Source organism: Prionailurus viverrinus, chromosome F2, assembly GCF_022837055.1.
Source record: "Prionailurus viverrinus isolate Anna chromosome F2, UM_Priviv_1.0, whole genome shotgun sequence".
Classification (NCBI taxonomy): domain Eukaryota; kingdom Metazoa; phylum Chordata; class Mammalia; order Carnivora; family Felidae; genus Prionailurus; species Prionailurus viverrinus.
The window spans coordinates 38737162-38753319 of record NC_062578.1 but is presented as its reverse complement, the minus strand read 5'-3'; the positions used below and the strand labels follow the sequence as shown (position 1 = coordinate 38753319).

General features: G+C 40.6%; 1 protein-coding gene and 1 long non-coding RNA gene across 5 annotated transcripts in view; one reads left to right on the top strand and one right to left on the bottom strand.

Moving 5' to 3' along the window:
- The window catches only part of SLC26A7 (solute carrier family 26 member 7), a 116700-nt gene that overhangs the window by 30370 nt on the left and 70172 nt on the right, over positions 1–16158 (bottom strand). For all 3 annotated transcript variants that reach the window (XM_047841992.1, XM_047841993.1, XM_047841994.1), the window contains 3 exons: positions 14773–14886; positions 6036–6113; positions 4922–5017 (listed from right to left, as the gene is read on the bottom strand). In XM_047841992.1, coding sequence (XP_047697948.1) covers positions 4922–5017; positions 6036–6113; positions 14773–14886 — 288 coding nt within the window. The remainder of the gene's footprint in view (positions 1–4921; positions 5018–6035; positions 6114–14772; positions 14887–16158) is intronic.
- The window catches only part of LOC125156242 (uncharacterized), a 131784-nt gene that overhangs the window by 112545 nt on the left and 3081 nt on the right, over positions 1–16158 (top strand). For both annotated transcript variants that reach the window (XR_007148504.1, XR_007148505.1), the window contains exon 4: positions 14363–15558. This is a non-coding gene — a long non-coding RNA (uncharacterized LOC125156242). The remainder of the gene's footprint in view (positions 1–14362; positions 15559–16158) is intronic.

The window sequence follows — 16158 nt, the reverse complement described above, 5'->3', positions numbered from 1 at the left end:
GGAGACTGACAGAGGTGAAGCAAGGTGAAGAATGGAGAGAAGGCAGCAAGTGTCAGGTCACAAGAGAGCCTGTGATTGTGAGGCTTTGTTTCAACAAGGGCCAAATCTTCTGATGACATACCTACATCAGAGCTGTGGGATGCTCTAGTGCCCTTCCCACATTATTTTTCAGCAAACAGGTCCACTAAAAATGCATTATAATCATAAAAGAATCAACAAGGGACTTATTCATAGAAATGGGGAAAAAAAGAAAACAATGAAACAGAGACAGAGGGTAGATTTAGACATGTAATAGGCAATATAATCACATACAACACACACACACACACACACACACACACACACACACACACATAGATTTGAAAGGTCAAAGAAGAAAAACTGTACTTAAAAAAAAACCTGAAAGATTAAAAAATAAGCTGGAAGAATTTAGAAAAGGATGTGGATGGAAATAAAAACATTAGAGATAAAATCCATATTTAAAGCTAAAAAAAGGGTAATCACAACTAGAAATCCATAATCAGAGACACAGTAAATAGTCCAGAGAAACCACATACACACTCCCAAAAATAATCATAGGAAAATGTATAGATACAAAAAGACAAAATAAAATCAGAAAATATATAATTCATTAAAAGAACATCTGGTTTGAAAAAAAATGTTCAAAAATATATTAGAAGAAAAAATGTGTATATAATCATTAATTTTGGGATAAAAAATATATGTCACTCTCATAGGAATTCGATACTGGGTATTCAGCCACAAGAAATATTCTGATAATATTACCAAATTCATGGGCAGGTAAGACTTTCACTGAGCATCCATGCTGAAAAACTAATTCAGATAAAATAACAAATCGTGTTGGGGCACGTGGTGGCTCAGTTGGTTTAGTGTCCAACTCTTGATTTCAGCTCAGGCCATGATCTCCCAGTTCATGGGTTTGAGCCCCGCATGGGGCTCTGCACTGACAGTGCAAAGCCTGCTTGGGATTCTCTCTCCCCGTCTCTCTGCCCCTCCCCTGCTCATGCTTGCTCTCTCTCTCTCTCTCTCTCAAAATTAATAAATAAACTTAAAAAAAAAAAAACATGTTGACCTGTGATTTCTCTGCCTTATCCCTCAATACCCAAAGACAGTGCCAAGTCTAAACAGTCCTGAGGGAAGCATGTTAGACTCAGTCAAAAACTTCCTTCTACTATGAAAGAAAAAAAAAAAGGGAATATAAAACACATGAGCCTTTCTTGAAAAACTACTTGTTGATGACATACGGAAAACAAAGAGATGAATTGAAAAAAATAACTCAGGAATGAGAACCTGTATTAAAAAAAAAAAACAACTAACTAAAAGTAACCACTAAATGCCTTCAAACAATCTTCCATGTTCTATAACTGAATGACATCATCTTCCTGCAATGATGTTTCTAACTAGAAACTCAGAAGTAGTTCTAGACTGATGCACTGTATATGATGAATTGGTGGTGAGGACCAATTAATGCAATGGTTTAAATATTTTTCAAGCTTATTTCTTCCTCTTGAACCTCCTGGTCTCAGTTTTGTTCCAGGCTTTCCTCACTTATCTGCCTGACTTACTAACACAGTTTCATCCATCTTCCCTAAATTACTCAAGCAATCCTTCTAATACACAAATCTCATTCTTATTTCTCCTTTCGGTGATTTCTATACCCCATCTGTTACTAGATGTTCTACCCATCATTTCCTGGAAGAAGCCTTCCCTGGCATCTCTTCCCTTCCAATATGGTAATGTGCTCCGTCTTATGTAATTAATGAGTTCCTTAGGATTACCTTTATCTGAGTTACCAAATAAATTGTAATTCAGTCTGCATCTTCTAATTTCTCTATTTCCGTGTGCTACTTCGCACATATCACCTTTAAAAAGCCATGATCCTCCATCAGTCTGGCTAATTTTAACCTCTTGGCCTGCCGATCAAATACAGTTCCTTCAAGTCTCAATTCACATTTCAGCTCTGCTGTCAGAGTGTTTTTTATCGACCCAGTCCAAACTAAATGATCCGGCCTCCATTTTTTTCCCAGCGCTGAGCTTGTACATTTTAAAAAATATTTTTAATGTTTATTTTTGGGAGAGAAAGAGCGCATGCTCATGTGCGAGTGAGGGCGTGGTGGAGAGAGAGGGAGACACAGAATCCCAAGCAGACTCCAGGCTCCGAGCTGTCAGCACAGAGCCCGATGCGGGGCTCAAACTCATGAGCCGTGAGATCATTACCTGAGCTGAGGTCAGATGCTTAACTGACTGAACCACCCAGGTGTTCCCACCCCCCCGACCAGGCTTGTATTTTTGCTTCCGGGTCATGTTGTAGCATGCCTTTCATTGTAAGTTAATGTTTCTATGTCTGCTTCCTGCACAAATGTTAAGTGTCGGGAGGAGACAAGTAGTTCTTATTTATCTCTGCATTCCTCATGGCACCCTGCTGAAAGCCGAGCTATCCAACCAGCCTGATGGCACGGCCCAGGCGGTGGACGGATCGGGACTGCAGGGCGGCCCATGAACAGCGAAGCTTCTTTCTCATACTCCTGCTTTTATGTAATTTGGCCTTAATAAAACTACCTGGGGAATTGTCTGTTGGGGAATTGCCCTTGACAGGCCCCCTGGGAAAAGAACCATTGGGAAAGAAATAAGGTTCCGCCAGGAAATTGTGCGGCCCTACGTTTAGCCCTTGCCACCCCCTATAAAGACTCCTCTACCTAAAGGAAGGATAGCTTCATACGTTTGCCAGCAAAGGAGGGACAAATGGATTTGAAAGCCCCACTCCGGCAACAAAGGAGTGTATCTGTGGGCACAGGTTAACTCCAACCCCTAGGCCCACTTGGCCCCCAGGAGGCATTCCAGATGATGATTGAACCCAGTTGGTTAAAGTACAGAATGGTTCATTAGTTCCTAGGTGCATTGTCTCTCTGAGAATGTATAAGGCGTGGGTTTCTAAGGCCCTCTTGGCCCCCTCCTGGCACCTCGGACCAAGGCGAACACTTTTGTTCCTCAAACCACAAATGGTTTGGGAAAACAACTAAGAGGTCATTTCCCTGTAACTGTTCCACTTGAGGTGTTGAGAGATAGATGGCTTTTCACAAAAACAGCAAAGCAAATGCTTTATAGATTATAGATAAATGTAGATACATAATGAAAATAATATGAAGAAATCAATCAATAAGCAAAGGGCAGGAGGAAACATTATGAGAAAATAACCATGTTATTCCTTGAAGGGTGATTACACATTGGCACATTTTTAGAATTAGGTAATGCCAGAAAACATAGATGACGTCCGCTACGAGGAAATTGCTAACAAATATAATGCCACGTTTGCCACAATAAAGCGGCCAGTTCAACACGCTGCTGCTGTCTGTGCCCATTTTTATTTATTTATTTATTTATTTATTTATTTATTTATTTATTTATTTTCACTTTTTCGCCGACGCCGTTCATCCTTCGGGAACCCCTGGACCTGCTGGAGCTGGACTCCGGCAGCACCCAGCATTGTACTGCGGGAGGGTACTGAGCCTTGAGAGAAGTATTACGAAAGTGGGCACCATCACAAAGTAGGCACCCAAAGTCGGAACAAAGATTCTGAAGGAGGGGGGATATATAGCTAATTGCATTTCAACATGATGAATGTCATAATAAACAGAAGGTACTTACGAAATACTTTACCCATATGGGAAAGAGAACGAATTTTGGATGCTCCCACACGGACACATTTCTCTAGAATTAGTATGTCATACATTTCTGTTAGCAGAAGCCACACTTTATCATTGTTCAGTATGATTTAATCCCCTAATATCCAAATAACATAATGCTCCTCTCAATGTAACCCCCTTCTAAAACTAAAATGAGACTTTTTATGTTTAGAAGGAATATGGTCACTGTCAAGAAGTTTACCTGTGCCCACAGATACACTCCTTTGTTGCCAGAGTGGGGCTTTCAAATCCATTTGTCCCTCCTATGCTGGCAAACGTATGAAGCTATCCTTCCTTTAGGTAGAGGAGTCTTTATAGGGGGTGGCAAGGGCTAAACGTAGGGCCACACAATTTCCTGGCGGAACCTTATTTCCTTCCCAATTGGTGCACCTGGGTGGCTCAGTCGGGTAAGCATCAACTCTTAGTTTCGGCTCAGTTCATGATCTCATGGTTCGTGAGTTCAAGCCCCGTGTAGGGCTACGTGCTGACAGCACACAGCTTGCTTAGGATTGATCTTCTCTCTCCCTCTCTCTGCCCCTCCCCTGCTTGCTCTCTCTGTCTCTCTCTCAAAATAAGTCAATAAACTTTAAAAAATTTTTAAAAATATACATTCACCCTATATTAATGTAACACGTTTCTTAGCAATTAATGACAGTTCTTCATATGTCTTCTATTAGTGTGCACTTCCTTGATGAGCTTCACTTCCAGAATCACTTCATAATGGAAATTGAGAATCTCCAGTCCATTCAATTTAGCTAGCATTTCTTTATAAGTTCTCAAGCCAAAGGGGTGCCTGGGTGGCTCAGTCGGTTAAGTGTCTGACTCGACCTCAGCTCAGGTCATGATCTCACGGTTCTTGAGTTCAAGCCCCATGTTGGGCTCTGCACTGACAGTGCAGAGCCTGCTTGGGATCCTGTCTCTCCCTGTCTCTGCCCCTTCTCCGCCTGCACTCTCTCTCTTTCAAAATAAATAAGTAAACTTCAAAGTTCTCAAACAAAACATCAATCAAAATTGGACAAAATTCCACTTCTGTTTCTTATAAAGACACATTCTATTTTAATGCCTCAATAGTCTGAAAAAAAGAAACAGTAGTTTACAAGTAGCGGACAAGTCTCAAATGGCCAAAACTATTTTTCTGCAAATAAAAATATTAAAAGCTGATTTTGTAATACATGGTCAAGCCAAAGACAGTAATTTTAGGTCAAATATCTACTTACCCAATCAATTTTATCCACATTCCAGTATTTTTTTAAGTCCCGAAACTGTATTAGCATTCCCTTCAATCCTACGACAATAATACTTGCGAGAACACACTATAAATAGGAAATAAGTTGAGGAAGAAGATAAAGATTTTAATCTGAATTTAAAAGGACCAAGGTATTTTTGTTTATTTGTTTTTAAAGTACTTACTAGAGAAAAGCAATCACCATTTAGAAGACTAAAACAATACTCATTTTGTTTAGAACCAACCTATTATTGTACTTTAGGAATATACTATCAATTCTAGAAAATCACAGTGTAAAACTTAACGCCATTCTAAAACACAAGAAAGAAAAAAAGGAAAGTCATGAATTGTAAGGGTGTATGTTATATAGCTGAATGTACTCTTTAATTATCTACTGCCATTTGAAACTTGTTGCAGAAAATTAAATATTTATATTATATATCTCTTGATAATTGCCTTCAATATCAATTATCTGGTTTCACCTGAAGATATTTATAACTCTCTGGAAAGGTGAACTTGATTATTAGATGATCCTCCTGTGGAAATGATTTATTCTCACTATATGAATGAAGAATTAGAACAAGACAGGATTGAGATGGTCTCTGGCCCCCAGAAGACCAGGAACTTACTTGGGTCACATTGGTGCCCCAGGCTTATGAAAAGCAAGGTAAACACTGGTTAACACTGGTGTTCTGAATCAGTTTGTATAAAGATGTATCAAAGGTGGCAAGATGTATTTGGTTTCCTACTCCTTTGCCCTGCACACATTTTTTCCAACAGTCCAAGTTCTGATAAAGCTCTTCCAAAGCCTATTTCTTATAACAGAGATTGCCCAGTTCTCCCCTCCAAATGAGCCCAGAATAAATTTAATTCCACAATGCCACGTTTACACGTGAGCCTAAGAAATAGAAAACAGCCACGGTCCTTTCCCATTCCTCCCCCATAACAGGTGGTCTCTGTCCACCTTCCCTTCATTCAATCATTACTTATGTCACGTGGCTTTCATATGCAGGATCATTGAATCCACTCTCATAAGACATTTTAATATACAATGATTTCATTAAAAGTAATGTTGACAAGTAGATATTGAAAAAGGACTACTGTACCATGGGCAGCCAGTAAAGCAAAGGTCCTATGGCATAGATGACTATCAGGACAAGAACGCAAGATATTAAACAAGCCACCTGTAAAGTACAAGACAGACAAAAAAGAAAGTGTTGGACTTTCTTATTATTCCAAAGTTATGGGGGAAATATAATTCTTAGTTCATCTTGATTATAAGAAACCAAATGTTAGTGCATGATTGTTAAACTGCATAGACTACCATTATCTATATTTTGCAGCAGAGGAAACCCAAACGTGACAGCTGACAAACTGGTGCAATCAAATTAAGTCAGTGATGAGAGAAAAGCAATTCCACGCAAAGAAATAGGACACCATCAACTTTTATCACACATCACAGCAATGGCTTTTTTTGTTTAATAGTGAAAGTGACATTTCAATTAAAAGTCCTTTAGCCCATTGTTGTTCAGCTTGACTCTCTTCATTTCGTAGCGAGGTTGCATAATAACTGAATATGCAGCTTAGAGTTTTTTTCTCTGCTGATGATAAATTTCCACCGAAGCATTTATTCTCTTTGGAGTTCTTTGTTAGGAAGGGTTCTAGGATGAAGCAGTTATACGGGATTATAGGAGCAGTCTCCGTAGTGAAATAGGCTTAATTTTATTAATCCTGAAGAGTCATTAGTGTCGTGTTCCAACCAACTCAACCTGCTGACAAAAGGCAATTCAGAACACCTGACCCCTAGCTATGCTCCACTTGATAGAGAACCTGATCTCACATAAGTGAATGTGCATGACTTAATAAAAACATTTGGCCAAACTGTCAGCCTAAAAGGAGAAAAGAGGGCTTTCATGGGACCACAAAGATGCCCAGAATATCATTATGGGGATAGGACAGGGAAGCAGGATCTATCACAATGGCCAAAATGAAAAATTAATATGTAAACAGTCTATCAATATCAAGGGTCAGCAAGGACTTAGAGCAACTGGAGTTTCCAGACATTGCTGGTGGGAACACAGTATAGTAAAACCACGTTGAAAGGAGTTTGATGGTTTCTTATGAAGTTATGCGTACACTTACATGTGTCCCAGAACTACCTAAGAGAAATGAAACATATGCCCATGAGAATACCTATATGCAAATAATTATAGCAGCTTTATTCATAAACACCAAAAATGATAAATAAGTGAAATCCCACCAATCGGTGAATAGATAAATTATGGTACATCCATACAATAGAATACTACTCAGCAATAAAAAAAGAACAGATAATTAATACATGCAACAGCATAGATGAAACTCAAAACCATTAAGCTAAGTGACAGTAGACACTGGCTCCTTTCATATTTAGTGGAACTCATCTCTGACACTCCCCAGCATATAAAGGGGAAAGAAAATACTTCTGTAGGAAACAAGTCATTAGGGACTTAAGATCACTCATAAAACAAATCACAGTATACCAAACTGTTATAGTACTGATCATTTAGGAATGATTGGTGATTTTGCATAAGAATTTTTTTAATATGAAATTTATTGTCAATTGGTTTCCATAGAACACCCAGTGCTCATCCCAACAGGTCCTCAATGTCCATCACTCACTGCATAAGAATTTTTAAACAGCATAATATGTCTGACATTCTATTAGGCTGGAGAAAGCAGATCAGAGAGCAGATCATAGAATTCATTCGACTAGCTCAGTGACTCAGCATGTTTATGGAAAGAAAAGGACACCAGATGCTAAAATGTATTTCATGACAAAGGATAATGAAAGCATGTACCCTTCTGTGGGCCTCTTCATGCATATACTTACAATGTACCTAAAAATAAAACCCTTCATCTTAGTTGCAGACGTGAACTTTGGCAGCTATAGTCTAAACCCCTTTGGAAGGCTCTGGGGCACAGGGAGGCAGAGTGACTTGGCCAAGATCGTAGAGTTCAGGAGTGAGAAGGCATGTGGATTATGAGCCAAGTTGGGATCCATAAAGCCAAATGTATTTTAAAGTTCTTAAATACCTTATAATTCACTGAAGCTGCTATAGAAATTAAGACCTAACTAAATAATTTTATTTAAAAACAGTAAACTACAACTACCTTTGGGCTTTTCTCAAATATTTAACTGACCTTTAGTTCACATGATTCTTTGTATGTACATCAATAATCAAATTGTGCACTCACTGAACTATGATTTCAGTCACTGTCAACATGAATTGAGAACTAAATGGATGTTACTTGCAAAGGATGATAAACTATGGGTAAAAAAGTTTATTTGTGTAGGTCTGATGGTAAGTCATACAGTGAAATAGACCACAGAAGCAAATGGCTTATGTTGGCTCCTTCAATGCACTTTGCCTCACCAAACGTTGATGCCCTAGCTCACAAGGTAAGTGTACCTAATTGGACAAGAAATCTTTATCAGCTCTGTCCAGTGTCTCTAGTTCATAGAAATCAATGATATAATAGTTCCTTCCCTCTAAGCTCTCAAAATACTGACATTCGTTGTCTCCATAGCTAAGACCCGCAGATGTTGAAACATGGATTTGTAAAAATCTTGGAGATCATGCAGTCCAAATCATCATTTATATATGGCCCACTCAGTAACTGTGCAAAGAGGCTGAACAAAGGTCAGATATTTGCGGTGCTATCATAGACTTCTCTAACCTCAGGTTTCTGGAACACAGTTGAGCTGTATTTTCAAGTATGACCCGATTTCTGAATATCTGGTACTTTGCATATGAAATGTTGCTTTTTATGTATCTTTGATCTACCAAGAGAAAAACTGTAAAGGTAAGTTGCAACCCAAACAACAGAGAACCAGGGTGTCTGGGTGGCTCAGTCATTGAGCGTTGGACTCTCAATTTGGGGCTCAGGTCATGAGCTCACAATTTGTGAGATCGAGCCCTGCATCAGGCTCTGCGCTGACAATGCAGAACCTACCTGGGATTCTCCCTCTCCCTCTCCCTCTGCCCTTCCCCTGCTTTCTCTCTCTGTCTCTCAAATAAATAAACCTTCAAAACAAGAGAGAACCTTGTTACTTTTTTTTTAAACTCAGAAAACAAACACCACTTAAGTGTCCTCTTCTTAGTAAGTTTCAAGTTGGCTTAGGTTGTAACTAGTAACGACAAGTGTTTGCACCCTTAGTCATGTACAGGGCAAACACTGTCTAGGTGTGCTACTCTTCAGTTCTTTCCGGGTCATACTAACTAAATAACTAGAGACATTTTTTTGCTCTAAAATCTAACTACTCATATTGAGTTAATTCTGTATAAAGGATAATGAAATATACATTTCTTCTTGTTACGTTACTACATATACCATATATGTTGTAGGTTGCTTACAGAGGGGACTCTGCAAGCATTAGTGTTACCCCTACCTATCTAGACGGCTGGAGGAAGAGTGAGATGCCAGCCATTTCCTTCCTAAATGGTTGCCAAAAGATGCAAAGTTGGTTGAGAGTGCACTATATGCACCGTTTTGTGGAAAGTAGGGGAATGGCCAAAGTGACGGGAAAGGGCAGATGGAGAGAGTGGATGTTGGGTCACGAAGGCTAGACGAAGACAGCTTTAAAGACGTTGGAAGGAATAAGGCAAATTCTAAAGAATAAAGGACCAGAGCTTGGCAATTAGAACCCAAAGGCAATCTGAGTGTTGCAGGAAAACATGCCAGCTGTCGTTTCCGGCTGTGACCGAGCTTTCCCCGCAGCCGACACTACCTCTCACCCTTCATGGCTCGGTGAAGCCTCCCAAACTGCCCGCAGAGCACCAGTATAGCTACTCGGTTGGAAGCAAAGGGAAATGCAGAGGGGAGAGAGCCAGGGCGTACTGTGTGCTCCCTCCCATGATTACCGATCTTCAGAGGGAAGGACAGAAGCAAGACCTGCCAACATTGCTTTGTGCTGGTGTGTCCAGGCAGCCCCGAGACCTTCTTATTCCTAGACATCCATGCTCAGCATGTCAGATCTTAAGGGAATCACTGTGAAAAGGGCCTCAACGTGTGGAGGATAGAACTGTGTTTGGGCTCTGACTGTGGCACTTGGTAGTAAATACTCAGTATCTTTTGTTATTTCAATTCAAACATTTAAAAAAAATTTTTTTTAACGTTTATTTATTTTTGAGACAGAGAGAGACAGAGCATGAACGGGGGAGGGGCAGAGAGAGAGGGAGACACAGAATCGGAAGCAGGCTCCAGGCTCTGAGCCATCAGCCCAGAGCCCGACGCGGGGCTCGAACTCACGGACCGCGAGATCGTGACTTGAGCTGAAGTCGGACGCTTAACCGACTGAGCCACCCAGGTGCCCCTCAATTCAAACATTTTAATTTGATTTTCGGAAGCAATGAAAGGCTTTACCATCAACTCTTTTGTATGTAAAATGGTCCTAAATGCACTAATATTGCCATATGTGACTCTTGGGCATTTGAGATGTGTTTAGTCCTTATTTAGATAGGCTGTAAATGTAACATACACACCAGATTTTGAAGTCTTAGTACAATAAGAAGATAATATAAAACATATTGTTGACAATTTTTGGACAGATTCTTTGTTGAAATAATATTCTGACTACATTGGATAAATCCAAATGTATTGTTAAATTAATTTTAGTAGTTTCTTCTACTTTTTAAAACGTGACAACTAGAAAATTTCAATTACCTATATGGCTCGTATTACAGTTCTACTGGACAGCAGTTTTCTTCTTTTATTTCTTACTTTTTTTTTAGTGTTTTATTTAATTTTGAGAGTGAGAGACAGAGTGTGAGTGGGTAGAGGCAGAGAGAGGGGGACACAGAATCTGAAGCAGGCTCCAGGCTCTGAGCTGTCAGCACAGAGCCCGAAGCGGGGCTCAAAACCACAAACTGTGAGATCACAACCTGAGCCAAAGTCTGACGCTTAACCAACGAGTCACCCAGGTGCCCCTGGACAGCACTTTTCTAAAGTCTGTGACCCCGAGCCTGGTCAAGTGGGATTTTCCTGATTTCAAATATACTATAAGTCCCAATACAAACTGCATGTATTCACCTGTCCCTTTTTTTTTTAAGTTTGATTTATTTATTTTGAGAGAGAGAGAACACGCACAACCAGGGGAAAGGCAGAGAGAGAGAGAGGGAGAGACAGAATCCCAAGCAGGATTCCGTGCTGAGAGTGGGAAGCCCAATGGGGACTCAGACTCAAGAACTGTGAAATCATGACCTCAGCTGAAATCAAGAGTTGGACACTTAACTGACTTAGCCACCCAGGCACCCCTCACCTGTCCCTGCTTAATGTCAGCAAAACTGACTAGTTTAATATTATCTAATGTTTTCATTTTTCATTCATTTTTTCCACACATAATTACCAAACACCTACTAGGTGCTGAGTCCTGGGCTAGACACCAAGGACGCTGTTTTCTAGGAGCTTAACTCAAGGGTAGAAGGTAGGCATGAGTCATATAAATCGCACTGACAAACATTTTGTGTACAACTGACCCTGAAGAGAAGAACACTTGTGCCAGAAGGGGCAGTGAGATATGAAGGACGGGAGGACTTCACTTAGAGGGGAAGGGGAGGCAGCCACAGACACTTGTGGCCCACAGGAAGGAAGGAGGACCATGCAGCCCCAGAGCTGAGAAAGAGGAAGAGAAGAATCCAAGATGAGGCTATAGAAGGAAGCACCCAGAACCTTGTAGGTAAATACAGGTATGAATTCTGAGACCTCTGCAAAGCCTTCTATGGGCTTTAGGAGGACGTAACAAGATCATGTTTACATTAAAAAAAATAACTTTCTACAGAGAAATATCAATAATGTTTCTTTTTTTGAGAGAGAGAGAAAGAGAATGCACACATGCGTACAAACGGGAGGGACAGCGAGAATCTTAAGCAGGTTCCATGGCCAGCGCAGAACGAGGCAGGGTTTGGTCTTAACTACTGTGAGATCACGACCTGAGCTGAAATCAAGAGTCAGATCCTTGACCTACAGAGCCACCCAGGTGCCGCCTAATAATGTTTCTGAATAAGAAAAAGTTAGTGAAATAATTAACAATGGAAGGTGGTTCCCACTGCTCCTTTAATTACTTGTCATTAGCTTAAATGTTGAAAAGTTTCTAGGTCTTTTTGATTAATTTGCTGGGGATAACTCTAGTTCCTAAAAAAGACAGAGGCATTTAAAGGGTTGTTTTATGAAGTCTTGTCCCACAGAAGACTGGTTTCACAAATAGCCTATTTAAAAAGAAAAACTTTTAAGTCCTTGGCTTCCCCAGTGCCTTCTTCAAATCATGTCAGTTATCAGTTATACCCACATAAACTTAACAGTTGCAGTGTTAAAGGTCTAAAATGACTACCATGGGAAAGCATCTTTGATTTGGGTATGCACATTAAATCAGATTCCTTCTCTGTGCAGTTTAATGGGAATTGTTGAACAGATTGGTGACCGTCTCAACAAGCAGAACAGCATGAAAATAATCTCCTGCTAAGCTTCGTTTATTTCTCTTAAGTTGTGTTTTGTGAGATTTCTTTCATTTCTTCTGAAGTCCAGAAAAAAGTACCAGGCAGAAAAATAACTCTGAAAAGTCCTTAGAAAAGTTCTGTTGTTCTTATCATTCAAACATGTGGCCTGCAGAACAGAGAAAGGTGCTTCTCCATCCCCACTCCATTAGTTGAGCAACTTTATGCCCAACTTAAATGAAAAAAAGTCCAAGATTTAAAAATAACTACATGTTTTCTCAATGTATTGTCTCCTTTAGACATTGAATATTTAAAGCTACAGAGATTCATGAGACAGTTTTGTTATTACCAGAATAGTCATTGGAAAAGCAGTAGATGCCTAAGGAAACTCTAGGTATGGTACACACTCAGGGGGAAGACACCTCACAGAGTCCACACCAACCTTCTCTTGTCCATGTGGTGGATGGAGATGCTAACCTACTCAACATCCCCAGCAAGTTGGAGGGGCAGCTTGGAATAGAAACTGCCTTACTGCACACCAATCAAACCAGGATGTTTTAATATTAAAATGTTAAACAAAAGGTTCTGGAAAGATTTTATTCTTTTTAAATTTTTTTTTTTCAACGTTTATTTATTTTTGGGACAGAGAGAGACAGAGCATGAACGGGGGAGGGGCAGAGAGAGAGGGAGACACAGAATCGGGAACAGGCTCCAGGCTCTGAGCCATCAGCCCAGAGCCTGACGCGGGGCTCGAACTCACGGACCGCGAGATCGTGACCTGGCTGAAGTCGGACGCTTAACCGACTGCGCCACCCAGGCGCCCCTGGAAAGATTTTATTCTAATAAAAATATTTAACGATAATAACAACACAGTCAATGATCATTGTTACCAATGAACGAGTATTTATTTAGTGCTCAGGCTTTGGGCTAAGTAAGCATGTATACTTTATAACAAAAAGCATATAATCTTTATAACAAATACTTCAACAGCCAAGCCCAAGTCCAATTAGGTCAGAAAGGTCACTCAACCACTAGTGGTGAGCCAGAACACAAACAAGTCCAGGCTCTAGAATCCATGCCCTTAGCCACTCACTTTATTTATCTACCTTGAATATGAAGAGCAGAAATTGGATATACGACCCCTCATGAGAAACCAGGTGGAAACTAGTAGAGAATCCTAGATTTTGGGGGCACCTGGGAGGCTCAGTTGGTTCAGCATCCAACTCTTGATTTCGGCCCAGGTCACGATCTCATGTTTCGTGAGTTTGAGCCCCACTTCAGGCTCCGTGCTGATGGTGTCGAGCCTGCTTGTGACTCTCTCTCTCTCTCTCTCTCTCTCTCTCTCTGCCCCTTCAGTGCTTCCCTCCCCCCCCAAAATAAATAAATAAACTTAAAAAAAAATTCTCACTCAATTCCAATGCTAAATAAATGCGTATTGTTTTAAAAATGGTTAGCTGTTAATATTAACTTCTTATATTAACATATACATAAATTTTCTTATATGAAATAGTACTTAAAAGTGCAAGAGGTGAGGTGCATCTATCTGGGTTCAAATCCCAGCTCTGGCACTCACGAGCTCTGTGACCTGAGCAAGTTATTTTAACCCTCTTTCCCTCAACTTTCTCGTGTGGAAACTGAGGATAATAATTATGCCTCTTTCACAGAGTTGCGTAAAGGGTTAAATGACTTCACTTATATAACAAGTATGATGTGCAGTGCTTGGTACATAACTCAACGCATGCTCCCACCAACACTACCGCCATCGTCATCAAAATCATGGCAACACCTTCATTATCGCCATAGTCAGCTTACTGGTACCCAGCATAATGCCAGGTATACAGCAGGCTCTCAACAAATGTTGAATCGATTTCAGTTCCTAAAAATGTATGCTGATTGTTTCTTTAGCCTAAAATGTGCACAGATGACTTATTACTCATTTATCTACCTGTACCTCTCTCTAGACAGGAATGTCAGCATCAAGGACCGATTTTGCCTATAATTGACTTCATTTCATTGAAAGGAAAAATGAACAAAAATGGAAGTTTTTTCAAATGGACTGGTTAGATTAGCCAAAAACAAAATCAGCGGCACCACTAGAGGGAGCTTTATTCAAACGTTGCCAACAGTCAAGCTGCTACCAGTACAGGATTTTTGACTGCTCGCCTACTCATTCTGCTTCTGGAAGGATCATTCATAAGAGAGACAGACAGACAGACAGACAGACAGACAAACTTTCTCGAAACCAGTTAGAGAAAAAAAAATTGAAGAAGTGAAAATACTTCCAGGTCTTTAGAGAGAAGCTCAATTTTCCCACTGTCCAAGAGGGAGAGTTACCGGAAGTGCTTTGACCCATTCTGAACAATGAGATTACCTGCGTCTTTGCCCCTGTGCTGTACAGGCCAGCCGTCCTTCCCATGGCAGCGGCGCTTGGTATGCAGAAGAAAAATGAAGGAATCACGTTGCTGAGGCCGTGGGCCAAAAATTCCTACAAGATGGGTAATAGGAGAATATACCATTACTCAATCACAATCAACTTTTGGTGACCACAGGTGCATCCTGTCAAAGGATGAGGCTTGTTTGTATCCCATTTCTGTTCTCCCCATTTGTTGTGACTTAACCACCACTACAAAAATAGCTGACTTTTATAGAGTGCTTACAATGAGCCAGAAGCTGTTGCAAGCATTTTACTCATTTAATGCTTGTAACCACCTTATAGGGAAGTACAAGGATTTATGGTCTCTGTTGCCCATTTCTCCTCCATCTTTTAAGTCACGATGTTCGAGGCTTTTGCCCCCACCACTCCACCAATGATACCCACAAAGCTAAATCCAGTGGTTAGATCTTACCTACTTGGCCTAAAAGCGGCATCTGAGATAGTTGCTCACTTCCTCCTCCTTAAAGGCTCCTTCTGGGTCCTTTTAGGACCTCACACTCTCCTATTTTACCCTTATCTCTGTGACCACTCCTTCTCAATTATCTTTATGGTTCCTTCTCACCAAACCAATCACAAGTATGGGAGCATTTCTCTCTCTGATCCTATGTATCCAAATATATGCTGACAACTCACAAGTCTACATCTCCAGCCTGGACCACTCTTCTGAACTCCAGACTCATATGGCCAACCCGCTTCTCGGCATTCCATTTGGATGGCTGACAGGTATCCCAAACTTAACTGAATCTGGTTTATTGCTGTCTACCATCCCCAGTCGTGTCCTCCCACATTCTTCCCCACCTCAAGTTCCAGTTGCTTAGGCCAAAAGCATTAGAGTTATTTTTGACTCCTTCCCCTTTTCCCAGACGGCATCCACAACCAATCCATAATCTGTCTACTTCTCATCTTCAGCACTGCTACATCCAAGTCATCAAGTATCACCTGGATTATTGCAACGGCCTCCTAATGTTTACCTGTTTCTGCTCTTGCCAGCCAACAAAACAGACACGTATGCCTGTCCCCAGCGAGCTGGCACTCTAATTAGGGGATGCTGACAGTAAACAAGAATAATATGAAAAGCAGAGCAGAGAAGGAAGTGGAAAAATCTGGTGTTTAGATTTTGGTGTACCAAGGAAGGCCTGGGAGGACTGAGATGGGGAAAGACATGGTCTGTGTTATACAGCATTGTGTCCCTTGTTCCTAGACCAGTGCCTGGTACATGGTAGAGCTCAATACACATCCGTTAAATGAATAAATCTGCTTTTTTGCAGATGACAAAACTGGGACACAGAAACAATTAACGACACATAGTGTCGGAGTGAGATT